Genomic DNA, 17,850 nt, shown 5'->3' with positions numbered 1-17,850 from the left:
TGCCGCTCTAGGCCCGGGCCTACTTGGCCTTACGGTAAATCCCCCACTGACACCGTTTTTCTAATTAACTCCATCTTGGAGATAATCAATAATTTAATTTTAATAACATAACTTCCGTAAAACACTAACATATTAATTTATTTTGATCTGATAAGGCTCCTACACATGCATTAGGGCCTGTTTACACATTAATTAGTGTTTAGTGTAAGTGTATACATTTTACTACGAAACGCTATTTAGTGCTATCTCGGACGATTGATGTTCGAAATGATATTGATATGTCATAGTTTTCAATTGTTTGGTTGAGTTAAATTTAATGCCCGTGTTACATTTAATTACTTCTTAGGAACATAATAAAAAAAAATCTTCTACGTACTTACCTAACCTTACCCCAAAGTTAAGGAAGTTTAAAAAAAAATCGGTATATAACAATGCATATTAAATATGTAGTTAGTACTTACGATTTTTTATAACTGATTGTGATGGTTCACTGGATGGTAAGGTTTCTGTCAAAAACCAATTGATACTATTAGTATAAAGTAAATGCAGTGTGTAACAAAAATAGTGAGGATTCGTTTAAGGGCATCCCTTCTGATTAGGAAAAAGAAAAAGAAATACTTTTTGACGCGAAAAAAAATCTCTGGGTCAGGTCGTCCAAGTTTACCCTCCACACAAACGCTAAAATTTTTTTACAAAATTTCTACTTGTTACGGAATATGCTTTTAAACGGAACAAAAATTTTTTTACACCTTGTATTTAATTTTCGCATACAAGTTGTTTTCATATAGTACGGGCTCATTAATTACATATATTTGTTGTACTCTCCTATATATATCTTCCTAGATTAGCAATAAATAAAATATTGAATTGAATTCAATTAAGCAGAGCAAAAGATTATATTGATACTATTGATACTAATACTAATGGGTAACGTAAAATAGACAAACTATATTTTTAAAAAGAAACGATAATTATAAATACAAAATAAAATGAAATGTTTAGATTATGCTCGCAATTACTTAAGATTTTTATAAATTTATGGAGGTAAACATGGTTTAGAACCTAGATGTTGAACACTTTGAATATCAAAGCCTAAAAGGTGGATTCTTTTTTGCGATGATCGCTCTTTTATTCGACTATTGTACGAGAGAAAGAGATGGAGGATTTGTCAAATGGTGACCTTAGTGACATTACAGTATTACGTTAAAGGTAGATGTTAGACTGATGTAAGGGATCCTAAAATTTGAGGGTGTAAGAAAAGTAGGCTAGGTTTTGTAATAATGCACCCGAAAATTATAAGACAGTTTTGCAACGTTATATACAATATTTTTTCTTCAACAGTAGATTAATTTATTTTAAATAAAAATATGAAAGTGGCATCATAATACGGGTATTTTTGCCTCTCTTATTATTTAATAGTAGATAATGTTGTCAATTAAGCAATAGTTATTTGTTTTACAGAGGGTCAAAGTTATTGATTAACCCTTCGTGCTAATATAGATATCCGATCAAGCGAAAGATACCAAAATTGACTCACCAGCGTAGCAAGTAGTTCGAAAAATGGGGTCTTGGGCGTTGCGAGGGTTTGAAGGCACGAGGGTTAAACAAACTTTGCTCCCTAGTGAAACACAAAAATTTTCACGCGAGGAAAATATTAACTGTAAAATATTACAAATCAAATTCAAATGAACGTTGTTATATATTTAACATTTAAAAGTTAATTATATCAGCTAACATGAGCAAATAAGTCAACATTTGCATCAAATTACTTTTCCACACGAGTGAATTGCAACTTTTTATCCGTTTTTTTTAAGTATCTGTTTGTACTGCCTTTATAAGCTAGCGTGGCGAACTAGTACATTACGATACAAGTGCGAAAAATTAAGGAATTCGTAACGAGTGGCGATAAATCAAAACAGGACCGAAGGAAGTGTTTGAAATAGACACGAGTAGCGAATTACCTATTCGCACATGTATCGTACAACGTTTTACAGTATATATGACCCTTTAAATGTTCGACACAGTAACGTAATATGCTAATTTTCCCACTAGTGCGGTAAAGTAGCATCATATGTACTGTAAAATAATAAATATTATACAACAGAACTAAGATTGTACTAACAATTATACAAGCTTTCAAACAAAATAACCCCTACTAATATTATAAATGTTAAAGTAACTCTGTCCGTCTGTCAGGTATTTCTTCATGATAGATACAATGAATGAAGAGTCTTGGGTACTTGAGTCCCGAGGAAGGAACATAGAAAGTTTTTAGCATGAAAGTAATCATCATACGAGGTCGAAGTCGCGGGCTGAAACTAGTAACCAACTTAAAAATTATCTATATATAACAGAAAACGTAACAACTAAATATATAATTGATTTTCAACTCAATAACGCACCCTACATCATAAAATACACCCTTTTTTCACACAATGGTCGAGAAATAGCTCATGCATGAAAGAAAACTATTTCTTTGTGAACGATATCTAAAAAATCACTACTTTTGCAAAATATATTTTTATAAAAAAGCCGTAAATATTAATTCTGGTCACGTAATATTAACCTTAAGTAACTAGACAATAAAAGCAATAAAAACAAATACAATACATTTAAATATGGGAACATCAATATTATTTTTTCGCATTACTAAGTGGGCAACTCCTCTAATTGGACAAGAAGCGCACTGGCCCTATTTACCACAACAGAAGCACGTAGATCAGTTCATATTATTATATTCTTTAAATTTTATAGAGCTCCAATAAATAAGAAAGTTATTTTAATATTCAACCGTAACTGGGTTCAAAAATTTTAACATCTAGCCTACATCTACAATATCTACATGCCAATCGTTAACGCTCTGTAGAGTACATCTTTCTCCATCGCTCTTCTAAATTAGTGCGACAGTGACAGTTGCGTTTCGTTCACTACGGAGCGTTAACGATTGGCATGTTGGCTACGCGGGCTGGGCCGGCGGCTAGGGTAGTTTATATATAAAATCAGAGCTAAATTTATGTCGTAACCTTAACAAATTAGATATAAATACAGATGAAAATATCTCTTATCGAAAGCAAATGAAACGAAATTAGAAAAGTGGTTTTTAAGTAAAGATCGTACTTGAGCCTGATGGTTGGTGGTGGTTCTCCGTGTGCCGGCGTAGGGATCTCGCATCGCAGTATGATTTGCCGCACCCGTCCGCTTTGCATTCATACGGCTTCTTGTTACGGTGTGTTAGCATGTGCCCGTTACTGAAACAAATATTAGAAAACACAATCAACAACTTATAAGTAGCTACATAAGTGAGCTATATAGGTACTGTTGATGATAAATTTAGCTGAATAACCGAATAAGTAAATATTATTATTATTATTAAAGCTTTTTTTCCACTTAACAAGTTTTGCAATGTATTTTTAATTTACAACTATTTCTTCCATCTTTGTTATGTGGCCCCTCTGAGGGTAAAAGCCTCCTCCATTCCTTTCCACCTTCCTCTGTCCTTTGCTATATGCATCCAACATTTTCCTGCTGTGGTTATTATATCATCGGCCCATCTTTTCTTTTGTCTTCCCCATTTTCTTTTGCCTGTTGGGCCCGGCCATTTAGTTATTTGGTAACTCCATCTCCTGTCTTCGTATCTTGACAAGTGCCCGGCCCAGTTCCATTTCTGTTTTAAACTAAATTCAAGGGCATCTGTCAATTTAGTTTTCATGCGGATGTCTGCGTTTCTCGTTTCGTTCCATAGCATGTTGACAAGAAAAATTTTTATTTTTTACTTTTTCTGTGTAGACCCATGTCTGGCTAGCGTAAGTTAAGCTTGGAAGAATGGAAGAGTCCATTATAGTCTTTTTTATATTGAGACTATAGTTCCCTTTAAGAATTTCTTTTTGGGCCCAGTATTTCTTCCAAGCTATACTTATTCGTCTGTCTATTTCCTTTTCATTACTATGTGCATCAAACGACACCAATTTACCTAGGTATACATATTCCTGAGCGTATTCTATTGGTTTTTCCTCTACATTTATTGTTTTCTTTTGACTATTTGTCATAATTTTAGTTTTGGAGGCATTCATATGTAGACCAATTTTTTTGCTTTCAGAGTTTAAGCTCTGTAGCATTGATTCTAAGTCTGTCGCTGATTCACTAAATAGAACAATGTCATCCGCGAACCTTAGGTGTGTTAGTTTTTTATCAAGTATCCATAAGCCTTTATTTTTCCAATTAATGTTTTTGAAAATCTCATCAAGTACAGCTATGAATAATTTTGAAGATAGTGGGTCTCCCTGCCGCACCCCTCTTCCAATTGTGAACTCTTCCCCTTGTTTTTCAAGTTGCACTCTACTTACACTCTTTGAATATATGTTTTTTATGATATTTATATATGTTTTGTTTATGTCATTATTTCTTAGTGCTGTCCATATGGATGGGTGTACTATACTGTCGAATGCCTTGGAATAATCCACAAAAGCTATGTAAAGTGGTTTATTGAATTCCTTAAACTTTTCTATAATTTGTTCTATCGTGTGAATGTGGTCTATTGTTGAATATTTCGGCCGGAAGCCAGCTTGTTCTATCGGTTGATTCCTGTCAATATTAGGTGCTATTCTTCTTAGGATGATAGATGAAAATAGTTTGTATATTGTTGATAGTAAGCTGATAGGCCTGTAGTTACTGATGTCAATCGGGTTCCCTTTTTTGTACAGTAATACTATATTTGATTTACTCCATTGCAGTGGTACTTTTTCATTTTCCAGTACTAAGTTGAAGAGTTCTGCTAGATATGCAGCGATGATTGGCGCTCCAATTTTTAGGGCTTCGTTTGTGATGCTATCGTCACCTGGGCTCTTCTCGGGTTTTAGTTGTTTAATTTGAGTCATTATTTCTCTTTCCGTTATTGGGTCTATTGGTGTTCCCGCCATATCTTTATTACTATTATCTTTTTCAACATCTTGTGTCATATCATGTGGTGGTTTTTCATAAAGAGAAGTGTAAAAAGCCGTGGCACATTTTATTATACCTGTTCTATCTTTGTTTTCGCCCTTTTCGCTGTTTAAACTTTGTATCCAATTTTTGTGTGTGGATAGTTCTTTATAGGCTCTTTTTGAACTTCGGTATGTCAACATATTCTTTTCTATAATATATTTTCTGTAGTTAGCATAGTCTCTCTTGATTGATTTATTGGTTTGTTTAAACAAATTCTTTAGTTCCTCTCTCATTTCTTTGGTCTTGTTCTTTGTAAACTTAAGTTCTGTTCTTCTACAGATTAATTTTTGTGATTGTTCACTAATGATCTTTTCCTTGTATTTAATGTTTTCTTTTATGTCCATTTTGAGGCTGTTTGTGATTGCTTCTTCCAGTTTGTCACTTAAGGATTGTACCGTCTTATTTTTTAAAAATTCTCGCATTTCTGGTAGGTTCTTTTTTAGGTTTTGGATGTAGTTGTTTTTCTCATGTGTGGATTTCAATTTGTTGGGCATGGTTTTGAATGATCCTCGGCTATTTTTTGGTTTTTGAATATTTATAGAGCATCTTACAATCCTGTGGTCAGATGGAAAGCTTGTCTTGTTCAGAACTTCTACATTTGTTACAGATTTTGGGTTGGTGCTCAATATAAAGTCAATTTCATTTTTTATTTTATGATCTGGCGATAGCCATGTCCATTTTTTGGAACTTTTCTTTTTGAAATATGTGTTCATCACTGCCAGTTTGTTCTCTTGCACATATTGTATGAGGCGTTCGCCTCGGGCGTTCCGTTTGCCATAACCATATTTGCCCATTATTAGGTTTTCATGAGGTTTAGGTTGTCCAATTTTAGCATTGAAATCACCGATAATTAGCCTGTTTTTATCAGACAGTTCTTGTGCTCTTGTTAAATCATTGTAGAATTTCGTGATTTCTTCTTCGCTGGAACTTTCAGTAGGAGAGTATACTTGGATTAGCGATAGTGGTCCCTTTTTGAAGTTCAATTTAAGCGAAGCCACTCTTTCCGATATTCCCAGAAAACTCAATATATTGGCTTTTAGAGATTTCTTTATTAGGAAGCCTACGCCATGAAGTCCTCGTGTCTCTCCGATATAGCAAAATATGTACTCCTTGTGTTCTTCAATGGTATATCCTAACTTTTTGACTTCTGCAAGTCCTATTATATCCCATTTTATTTCATCTATTGCATTGTTTAGTTCTAAAAATCTTTCTTTTGTTGATAGGGATCTCACGTTAAATGTGCATATTTTAAGGCCTTGTTCTTTTCTTAACTTTATACTCTTGCTTTTGTTTGCATAAATATCGTTATTTCTATTCATATTATTATTTTTATTTTTGTTTGATGTTGAAATTTGTTGCATATTTTGTGTTTGTATTATTTGTCGACATGATTGGGTTGAGTTTCCTTCCTCTTTATTGTTTATGCAGTTTCTAGTGTCTATTTGGGATGGAGGGTTTTGGTCATTTTCCCCCACGGGGACCAGCCGGCTTGGGGGAGGATGTTTAGTTTGTTTTAGTATGTGTTCTGTTGGTGCTTGGATGGATTTCCGGTTTAATATGTTTTTTCTTATTAGTTTTTTGGAGTTGGTCCAGTTATGGGTTGGGTCAATGGTCTTGACAGGTACTCCTTCATACTGTTTCTGTTTATCCTCTTGGGCTCCTCCCTTATTTCGGTCTCCCTGGATTTGCCTTGATTCTGTGGTGACACAGTATTATCACGCTTCCTTTTTTCACGGAGATTTTCAGGTTTTTCAGTTACTATCAGTTTGTCGAAACGCAGATAAGCCTGTTGACCCTTTTTTATTTCTTCCTTTTGTTGCGCTCTGAGTTGTTTCCTTTTATTCAGTATGTCTTTTGGGTAATCTTCGCTGATATAAATATTTTTTGGTAAAAGTCTTGTATTTTTAAATAGCTCGAATTTTCTCCATGCAAGGGTAACTGAAATAAGGATAGGTCTATGTTTGTCTTTATCAGGCTTCCCTAGTCTACGTACATTACTTAGTTCCCATTTGTCCCATTTCTCAATGTTTGCTTGCTCATTTGCAGTGTTAAGGGTTTGTAGTACTTCCTCCAAAAGTTGTGTATGGTCTCTCTCCGTTTCCTCTATACCATATATTATTATATTATTTTTCTTTTGCTCTAATTCCATATGCTGTATTTTATTTTTCAGAGTGACAACCTCTTTTTTTAGTTCTTGATTTTCCGCAATAAGTGGTTTAAGTTTGTCATCTATAGTGGCCGAAATATTGTCCGTAATGGTTTTTGTAATGCTTTCTGTTTGTTTTGTAAACTGCTCTTCAAGTTTTGCCATGATATTGTCCATAATCTGATTTTCCATTATGTTTACAATTGCGAGGTCTTAACCGAAACAGCGGGTAAGTAGCTAATATAATATATAAGTAAATATAGTAAATAGTAAAGTTAAACATATTATATCTCCATATATTCCGATATGAATGTTTATATTGAATATCCATGTTTGTGCTATAAGTTAACTTACACGCGCTATTCGCTAGGAAGTTTTATCTAAACACGAGTATCGATTTAAGGCAGATATAAGTAAACTATGTTCGATTCCATCGTCTTGTAATACCTATATAAACATATTTATAATAGACCCATGTCACTGTCGTGGGTATAAATCAATCTATTGAGTTCTCGGCAAACAAAAAAGTCTTGAAAGCTTAATGTGTCAAAACTTTAAATAAAGTTCTTTGAAGATTTCTCAAGGGAAAATACAGAAAGCTTCTAACTATCGATTTGCCAATTTAGCGTCGATTACAAGTTTCATTTACATTTATAACAATAATTGATTGATATAAAATATAACGTAGTACCTAGGTTTAATCTTGTTCAAAGAGTTTTAATTGTAATGATTATAATGAGAAGACAAGGCAAGGTATATGGTATCGATGAAAAAAGTGCTAACTGCTAAGTAAATTGGATGCATAGGTTTGGACTACCCATGGTTCCGTTGCAACCCCAATGCGCATTGGGAATTAATATAGGTACCTACTTAATATTTTTTATTTTTTATTCGATAAATAGAATCTTCAATTACAAATTACAGTTTACGTTAGTTTCGAATTGGATTGAGACAAATTCAAAACATCAGAGGACAATCTATGTAAAAGGAATACATTTCCTAGTCTAAATACCTACAGTACCGCAGGGCTTTGGGCCAATGTCGTCACTTAACGATATTAATCGAGTCAATAGTCAATAGTATTATGCAGTATCGTCGGTCAAAATATAAAATATACGTGGTCTTACGTATAGTATATACGCATGCACACCTTCAACTTAGGTTTATCTATGTTTCTGGAATATCGTGAAAATATGACACCTTACTGCTTTTGGCATGCTTGTTTATTCCGTTACGCTGCTTGCTTATACGAAATCACGATACTGATTGCTACACATCTACCGAGCACAGGGCTACTTAATCGCCCGAGCGTCGCGCATGAATATTAATGGGCACCTCTGCCATGCGTGTTATTGACATAATGTGCTCCCGACCTAGTTGCTTTAAGACGGTTGGGGCAAAGGGCAAACACAATGTTATAGAAGTTTGTTTTCGACACTTTTAGGGGAACTTGGTAGCTTCGTGAAAGAAGTATTATTAAGTGAACCGTGAGCCGAATCGACTAATTCGTTTCCTTTATATAGTTATTAATGTTATCATATCTAATTACGGGGTCGGTCTCTGACAGATAAGAAGTAAATGATGACATGTCATTTCTTTTTATATGCTGATAAGAGATAAGTATAGTAAGATGGTGTATTTTTATTTTTATAACATTTAACTTGCATTACAAACTGGATTTAAACGCGTATTAATTAAGTTTTGAAATTCGTACTTACCTTAAATATATGCGATTAAGTCCTGTTTTCGTAAATAATAATGTGTAAAAATCATTAAAGTTTAAATCAGTAAATCGCTTCTGTGCTTTGTGAGAAAGACAAGTTAATTTTTAAGTACATAAACTAAATTAACTACTAGTATTCAATATATGTGTGTTATTACTTTACTTCGTAAAAAAGTGTATTCGTATTTTGAACCTGCTTAACAATTCTACTCGGTTCCTAACTCTTTGACTCGTCACTTGTTAATACTTAGTTGGAGGTGTCATTTATTTAAAATGTGCATTTAAAAAAAAAAATCAATCTGTATTCATTAGTAACAAGTAATCAGTTCTTCATTCTCACAACACAAGCCTTAATGAGCTTACTGTGGGACTTAGTCAATTTGTGTAATAATGTCCTATAATATTTATTTATTTTATTTCATATTTATTCTCAGTAAATCGCTGAAATGACTTAATAACACTCACAATACACTATCTATTTTATAATTAAGTATTTGAAGTTTATTTACTTGGTTCCTTTTTGACCGGCTTAAATGAAAGTAAACCATTCAATTCGGTTGAATGTTTGTTACGTAGTTGTATTAAGTATTATTTAACTACGAGTACATAGTACGATACGAGCAATGTACGACATAGTCGTAGGGATACGAGCAAGATGTCTTGTAGAAGTGCATATTACATATTGTGTTGGTGCACTTAACTACTTAGTTAGTATGTCGGCACAGGATTTCTCGCCACCGTGTTTATAAGACGCCTTACTAATAATTTTGTCAGTGGAACACCTTGAACCCCTCTTTGTTTGTGGTTTCCAGGTAGTTTCTAGTAGAACTGTAAGTATAAAAATAATGTATACTCTGACTATGGGTGTATAAATATCACCCAAATCTCAGTCTTCCCGATATACTAGTAATCTTGGGAGAGCGCGTAAAAAAGCACGATGGTTAGTGAAATACAAACTATTATGTAGATAAAAAGGAACTGTTCTTTTAGACATAATTATAGAGAGAACGAAAAGGTACACAGAAGAAGTAAGATAAAAAGGAAGAATTAGAAAGATGAGGATAGTGAGATGGAATAAGGGAGGATACTTACAGATGGTCCTGCCGCTTGAAGGCTTTTGCGCAAGTGATGCACACATACTTGCGCTCATCGCTGTGCGTCAGTTTATGCTTTGCGAGCGCCGATGCGTTACCGAAGATCTTGTTGCATACCTGCGGAATTGAGAAGAAAAAATATTAGGCCGTATTTAACGTATTACCTACATTACTTAGAATCTCGTCATAGTGAATCTATGAGATCTCTTCATTTATTTCTCACTAGCTGGGCAGAACCCGCGACTCCGTCTAAGTGAAAGGGCAAATGCAATGCAAAGGGCAATGATTATTGATGAAAACTGTCCCATGTCCTTTCCCTGTCTTCAAACTATCTTGATACCGAATTCCATTAAACTCTGTTCAGCGGTTTAAGCGTAAAGAGGTATCAGTCAGACAGGCATACAGCCAGGCGTCCTCTGCATTGCTGGCTCCTGTCCGCGGATTGCTGGGACCTAATTGAAACTCGTTGGCGGTCGGTCTCTTAGGGCGCATGCATACATTCACGATACTGTTACATACAACGATGTATTGTATAGGCGCCTACCCGCTTTAGGTGGCCTACCTGCTTTTGGCCTGGTTACCCTACTTTTGAAGAGGTAGTCACAAAGTTCATATTGTCACACAATTGAAAATGGGTTGACTGGACTGATATATTATTTCTGTTAATGTGACATTAAAGATTCAAATATTTTCAGACTAAAAACGGAACTATAACCTAAGTTGTTGACAGAATAGTTGAATGATTACAAACACAGCAAAATTGCAATAAAATGAAATTAATGTGTGTATTTGCAGTTACTTATTGAACCTGTAATAGGTACGGAAAAATAGCTCTACTTTCAAAATCCCACAGAATTTACACGATAATATGTCATAATGTGTGTGACCTCGAATCTGGTGCCGATACCCACACTATGAAGAGCAGCGACCACCGCTAATCGAAGCATAGATGCAAACATACTAAACTCATAATATCGTTACAACAATGAGTGCGCAGAGCTCGTTGTTGACCCTAATCCCATGTTTGTTTCTCATCTAATTAGAGGGCCTTTTCGTCTCCTAATCCTATTTTTATTTCGGACCTCGGGGGCCTCTCTAGGGCGTACTTATCGATGGCGGGACCGGCCCATTGTTTAATGCCTTACCCTCATATACATAATACAGTAAAATATATGTGTACGTACAGTCTAGGCCATTCTATTTTATAGTTATGGGTGTCTTTGTTTTCGGTTTGATATATACAATTTATGTTAACAATATCGTCACAATTTCACCTTTTCTTTTTGAAGTTTAAAGTTACTTTAACGATCAGAAGTCCACCGCGAACCACGTTCGGCGTGTTGCCTCCCTGTCACAATTACGTACGAATTTACAAGTGCGACAGAGAGGCAACTCGTTGAATTGGTTCGCAGTAGGCCCTCAGTAGACATGTATGTAAAAAATAACAACGAAAAAATTACATAAATGATAAGTGACTAGAGGCTTATTCCAGCTTAAGAAATTTAATTTAATATTGATTTGACAAGAATCTCAGCAATAAAGCTGACACTCGGATTTCTTTCATAAAATGAGTGACATTCGTTGCCGTATTGCTGCCGCGATTATAAGGACCGTGCGCGTTGGAGGGTCTGCCATCTTGTGGCCTGAGTCGGAACCATAAACATGCACATGTACACGTCACGTGTTTTCTTGTGCATAGTAGGTTCTGCCATCTTGTGGGCTACATCGGAACAAAAAACATCACATTTACGCCTCGCGCCAATAATCTGACGGCTCCTGTGCTGCCTCCTACAGTTCATGCACGCTCCCTATAACGTTCACGTGTTCACTCCGCCACTCATTTTATTAAGAAGTCTGACAGTGACGGCGACCGCGTCAACGCCGCAGCAGTAATGTCGCAACAGTAATGCAGCTGCAGTTGCCATCAGAATGTAACCTGAATCTTATTGCCGTCGCAATCCGAATGTCACCTAAGCTTAAGCATTAAGCGAAATGCACTGCGAGTAATAAAGCCTTTTAATGATAATGACTAATGACAAATCAAGTTTTTTTAAGATTGGTCAGACTAGGCATAAAATATGAGTCTAATAAGAAGTTGAAATTTTATAATATATTGATTTCATTAGGTACTCTTATTAACACAAAACTAAGTAACGGTACGTATATACTTTAAATAATAATATTTGACGTTAGAATGGATGCAATTAAACGATTTGTTCAGGCATACATATTACACTCACATGTATATATTATTGTCAAAAATATACGTCGTCACGTGTCGCCCTGTAATTAGCTGATTACGAACGCGACATGATCAGATGAGTTGTTGATTTAATTACAACCCGGTTCTGGGAACACATCGCTGACTTTAATTAAAGCCTTATGCATCGCAAGCGAAAGTTATGATTCAAATATATAATTACTTATAGATATTATTACTATTAGGTATATATCAAATAAATAAAAAATACAATAAATTCACTACAAACTCACAATCATTCACATTCATACATCTCGCTCGCTATTCTTTCATAACTCTATTCGACCTCATATTTATTTCACCTGTTGACCTATAAACAGAAAAATAAAGATAAGAGCAGGAATTTAAAAATCTGTCATTCGCTATCAATGTCATAGAAATTAAAATAACAACATGCTTTGACTTCTGTGAAATTAATTCATAATGTGATTGAATAAGAGTGACAAGCAGTGGATGTGGAGGATGAAGAAGATATAAGTACGAGAAGGAAATATGAACCAAAACTAAAAACGTGTCATTGAATTGACATCCAGGTAAGGCCGGTCTCATTAACTACATTTATTGTTTTTTTTAAGTTAATTTTACTCATAGCTTTACCCCCTTTATACCTCTCGGGCTGCTTAAGCTCTGGGGCTATTTAATAATTTGATTTGTTCCTAAAGAGTTAAGTTTAATTTTATCATCATAATACAACAACAGTTGTCGGAAATACACTATCAGTCCGGGATATCAATTACGTGTAATAGTAATAACGGGTGTGTTTAATATAATTATAAAAAAACTATCATACATTTGCCATAATGCTAAATAATGCCATTTGCCGTAACTTTTATTAAACGTGGATTTTGTTTTATTTTTAATTTAATTTAAATAAATAAATCAATACTACTCGTATAGGATGATTTTACACAGATCGATCTAGTCCCACGGTAAGCTCAGTAAGAGATATAATGCCTATTGCCTATTTCTCTAATATAATAGTATATTTTTCTAATATATCGTTTTTTTTATTTCTAATATAATTTTAATCAAGTAAAGACATTGTATAATAATATAATCAGTCAGAATGATATCTAAATTATGTTCACTCGTACTTGTTCGTACATGTATTGACGCGAGTGAGACTCAATGTGATGAGTGAGAGTAAATGTTATTTGAATACTACAATAAGTAAGAAATATGTAAAGCATGAAAATGTTGACGCAAAGAGTTAGACGCCAACTATGCGCGCACTCTGATCCGGGCCGACGCGACACCATTATCTGCGCAATGTTATTATTCGCTACATTTGAATATTTTACTAGGGACCCAAGAGTTTTTCGCTAACGTGTCCTTTGTCGGGTATTTCTTTTGCGCAAATTTTGGTCTTCCATTTAAATATGGAACGAAAATTCAAGGTAGCTTAGTGCTCTATAGGTATAAGAGTAAAGTGTAACTTCACTTTATCTGTCTGTAAGTACTTCCTTATCGAAATAAGTGTATTGGTGTTTAAAGTGTGTATGTTTTTTTAATAATTCAAAATAAAAGTGCAAATCTGCTGCAGATGTTTTCTGTTTAACCTCTTCCTTTGATACAGGTGCAAGAAAGTATTAAAGTGTAGATTGCAGGTAGAATAACGAGTCTAAACTGAATTAAATTAGTCATGCAAGAAGACAAGGACTGTACGAGAGAAATTTTACCAAAGAGCGAAGACGAACAACTTGCTAGTAAAACTGTTATATACCTAGATATACATCTACGAAACAAAATTTAATTAGCTTTCCGTCATATAGACGGTCGCGACGACTTCGTTCAAACATCATGAAAAGATATGCTAATTTGAAATGTTCAGCGTGCCCAAAAATTGCACAAGGTTATATTTCTCAGACAATTGTTAAAGATGACTATGGGAAACAAGTAATTAATGGGTAATTATAAGTTCAAAGTTATTTTTAAGTAAAATAGTATTAGCGATTATGAATAAATATTCGTTTACGTTACGTTACTTTCAGTTGATGTTTGTGAAGAATTCTCGCGCTAATTCTTATTTGTGTTTTTTTTATATTACAAGGAACCAATTATAAAATTGTATATAGGCGCGACATAACTGGTTAGGACCAAACTGTCAAGGTTCGCATACAGTGCCTCACCTTACGATTGCGTTTAGAATGAGAAAGTTTATATAAGTATAAAAAAAGTTTCCGACTTATTTATCAAAATCAATATACCCATTGTGTCAACAAGCATAAAAGTACATATTAGTCATATTTTACTGTTTTTACGTACCAATAATGGACAAATCTAGAGACTAAACAGAACATACAGTTTGATATCTACAAAAATGATACCATTTGTTATCATTAGTCCCTGCATCTCGGTCACGCCACGTACCAATACGAACCAGTACGAACGAAATGCACGCTTAAAGACAACCAGATTACATAATTTAGATATCGAAAATGTATGTTCGAATTAGTCTTCAAGTATAAGCCCATTCGAAGAAATAACGACATAGGTTATGTACCTAATAGAGGGGAAAGGAGCGGCAAGTCCCACACACAGTGCGTAAATACATTTCCACTCAGTCAAAAAATAAAAATGTATTTAATGACAATGACCAACTTGAAAAGATAAGTGTCTTATTCGATGATAAAACTTAAAACAATACCTATCTACTTACGTACCTACGCGTACATTAGGTACTAACCTAACCTCGCGCCAGTCTAGTAAAATGTTGGTCGTTCAGTACCTATCAATCGAAAGTAAGTGACATCTAAAGATATCTCGGGGTTTTCTCGCAAGGAGCCCTTGAGTTATCTCTCGGGCGGATCAATATTTACGGTCAGGCATGGTTTTATGGCGAATAAACTTAGAGCGATGGGTTTCCTGAGTATCGGCGGATTTGGACATCAATCTTATGGCAAATTCCTTGTTACGATTTATAAAGTAGTTTTTCATGTTACTTTTTATGTTTATTGATATTTTTAATGTGGATTATATTTTGTGTACAAATGTGTACCTATTCTATACATAGGTCAATACATTTCTTTTAATACTACTTATATCTAATGTACTTGTCAAATACTTACGTTTATCTTATAATGTATTATTATCAAATAGTTCCTATATTAAGATAAATTGTATCTATGATATATTATGTAAAATAAATAACAATAATAATCCGCAAGGCAGCTTGTGGCGAGCTGTTGGGGAGTAACGACCCCACGGATCCGAGTACTCCCGAGAGTCGGTCAGGGTCTCCGTCTCAGGCGTGTCTTTGTCGGTCGGAGTGGACCCGCAGGACTCTCAGCTCTGGCTTGCCTTCATTGGCCGTCCAGAGAGGAGTCGTTAGAGCTAAATGCTCCAGGGGTGGAAGTGAAAACTTGCATAAGACGCGAGTTGGCACAGTGGCTGTTATCAGCCACTGGGTATATAGAAAGCGGCGTACACCTCTCGACACCCCTGAGCCGCTCACACCGGTGTTGCTCCTGGTCGTCTTCACTTCGGCATTTTCAGGGGCCCATCTAGTGGGCGGCGAGTCAACGCCTGCCTCGATAACTAGTGAAAACATTGTTATGGCAGGTGTCCGGACGTCTTTGCAATAACCCAGTCTCTTTGTCCTCCCAAACTTCAATCCATAGAACGTTATACTGTTCACTTTTACTACAATAGTCCCAATTCCTGTTGCGACCAGTTCATGGGTGTCTATTGTTGCGCCTGTGAACGGGTTCCAGCAGGCGTTCTACATGACATTAAAGCTCTCCAAGGGGCTTCTACGTGTTGGATCTATATCCCCACGCAAGCCTATCAAAAGACCGGGAATTATAGGCCCGTGAAATCCAAGGAGATACAATAATAATAATAAATAAATATTATAGGACATTATTACACAAATTGACTAAGTTCCACAGTAAGCTCAATAAGGCTTGTGTTGAGGGTACTTAGACAAAGATATATATAATATAGAAATATTTATAAATACTTAAATACTTACATAGAAAACACCCATGACTCAGGAACAAATATTCATGCACATCACACGAATAAACTTACCCTGCCCTTACCAGGATTTGAACCCGGGACCATCAGCTTCGTAGGCAGGATCACTACCCACTAGGCCAAACCGGTCGTCAAAAATATTTCTTTTATGTTTTAATGTGCTCTACTCATTGCACATCATGATCAAATGTTTTAACAAAATGGGAAAGAAATGTGCTTACTCTAAACTTAGTTGAACAAAGGGAGTGAGACAAGCTTTTTGTGCGTCAGGTTTTCGTGCACATTTTCATAAGTTTCGTACCAGCGACCTAAATTCTTAGGCCGTGACCCACATCCGGAATGCACGCAGAAATCGGGTCGAGTGGCATCACTCGTAGCGTTCTGCAATTATATGCGTTTGACGAGTATACATATTTCGTTTACGCTCATTGATTTTCCGGGTTAAATGTAACATTAAGTAGGTATGTAAAAATATGTCTGGCTCAGGCAAACGTATCACTAAAGATAGAGCTTGCGGATACATATCTACAGACGTTATGTTTTGTTTATAGAAAGCATTTACTTCCAACAAAATGGCAATATTTTAAGCTTCGCTTGAATCGAAAGAGAGGTTCGAGTGCCTCAAGGATGATCGGAAGCTAAGCCCCGCGCTCGAGTGTTGTGCACGCATCCAATTTTCAATGACTCATTTTTTTATACATATACCATGATGAAACAGACAGCTGACAGCTATAAAATAGACAAGCTTCGTAAACATCGATCCAGGAGATCCGGAAGAAGAAGATGAAAAAAAAACTATTTATTTAATCATACATTATTTTGGTGCTTAATCATTTCCGATGATTTGTGTATTCTTTACTAAATATACCTAGGTAGGAACATTCAATGACGTCGAGCAGATGTAGGTAAGTAGAGCAAGAACTTCACTTACTTTTTAAACTGCTAATTTCCGGCAGCGTAGAGAAGCCAGAAACTATTTAAAAGCTGAAACAAGTTTCCTAATTGCATTTATTAACTCCACTTTTAACTTATTTATGATGCTTTTGTTAAAAAAAACTCTTTCATTCTTTATCTAATAAATTCCATTAAAAATCGTGTTCCTTTGTTGCACTGTTTCTTTTGAACAACAGAAAACAATATCCCTGCTCACCAATATTCTTTAAACAAAGATCTAATTAACTAGGTTTTGTAGTGGGACTACTTAAGGCTACTAAACTAATGTGTAGAATTACTAAAATACATTTAAGCTCGGGGTCGTTCGGTGGGTAAACCTTTACAAACATATTTCAGGATTGTGGTTTCGTCTATCAATGTGAAATAAATTAACCGAATTTCATACAATATAATTTATTTGACTGGATGGACGGAGAGTACAATAAACATCGAGAGCGGACTATGCCATTATTTACATGTGTTTGACGCTGCCATTTAATTATCTGTTTCATTTCGGGTAAAGCCAGATATACACGGATTTAATGGCAAAAATTACTCATTTTATGCTGTTCGAATTTACGTAGGTAGGAAATTAATATATTTGTACTATCAAAGCCGCAATGATAAATAGATTTGAAGGTTCTACTAATTTGGCGATCATAACAATATATGTTTATTATTTACCTTATATGTTGACATGATACTATATAAATGTTGAAGTGTTTTTATTATAGGT

General features: G+C 35.0%; 1 protein-coding gene across 3 annotated transcripts in view; it reads right to left on the bottom strand.

The window, feature by feature from the left end:
• Positions 1-17,850, bottom strand: part of LOC133528630 (uncharacterized) — a 318,208-nt gene that overhangs the window by 31,264 nt on the left and 269,094 nt on the right. For 2 of the 3 annotated variants that reach the window (XM_061866077.1, XM_061866079.1), the window contains 3 exons: positions 9,942-10,060; positions 3,118-3,248; positions 462-506 (listed from right to left, as the gene is read on the bottom strand). In XM_061866077.1, the coding sequence (XP_061722061.1) occupies positions 462-506; positions 3,118-3,248; positions 9,942-10,060 (295 nt within the window). The remainder of the gene's footprint in view (positions 1-461; positions 507-3,117; positions 3,249-9,941; positions 10,061-17,850) is intronic. The other variant, XM_061866078.1, reaches the window with a different exon arrangement.

Source organism: Cydia pomonella, chromosome 19, assembly GCF_033807575.1.
Source record: "Cydia pomonella isolate Wapato2018A chromosome 19, ilCydPomo1, whole genome shotgun sequence".
Lineage (NCBI taxonomy): Eukaryota > Metazoa > Arthropoda > Insecta > Lepidoptera > Tortricidae > Cydia > Cydia pomonella.
The sequence above is the reverse complement of the archived record's forward strand: the minus strand, read 5'-3'. Positions and strand labels throughout refer to the sequence as shown.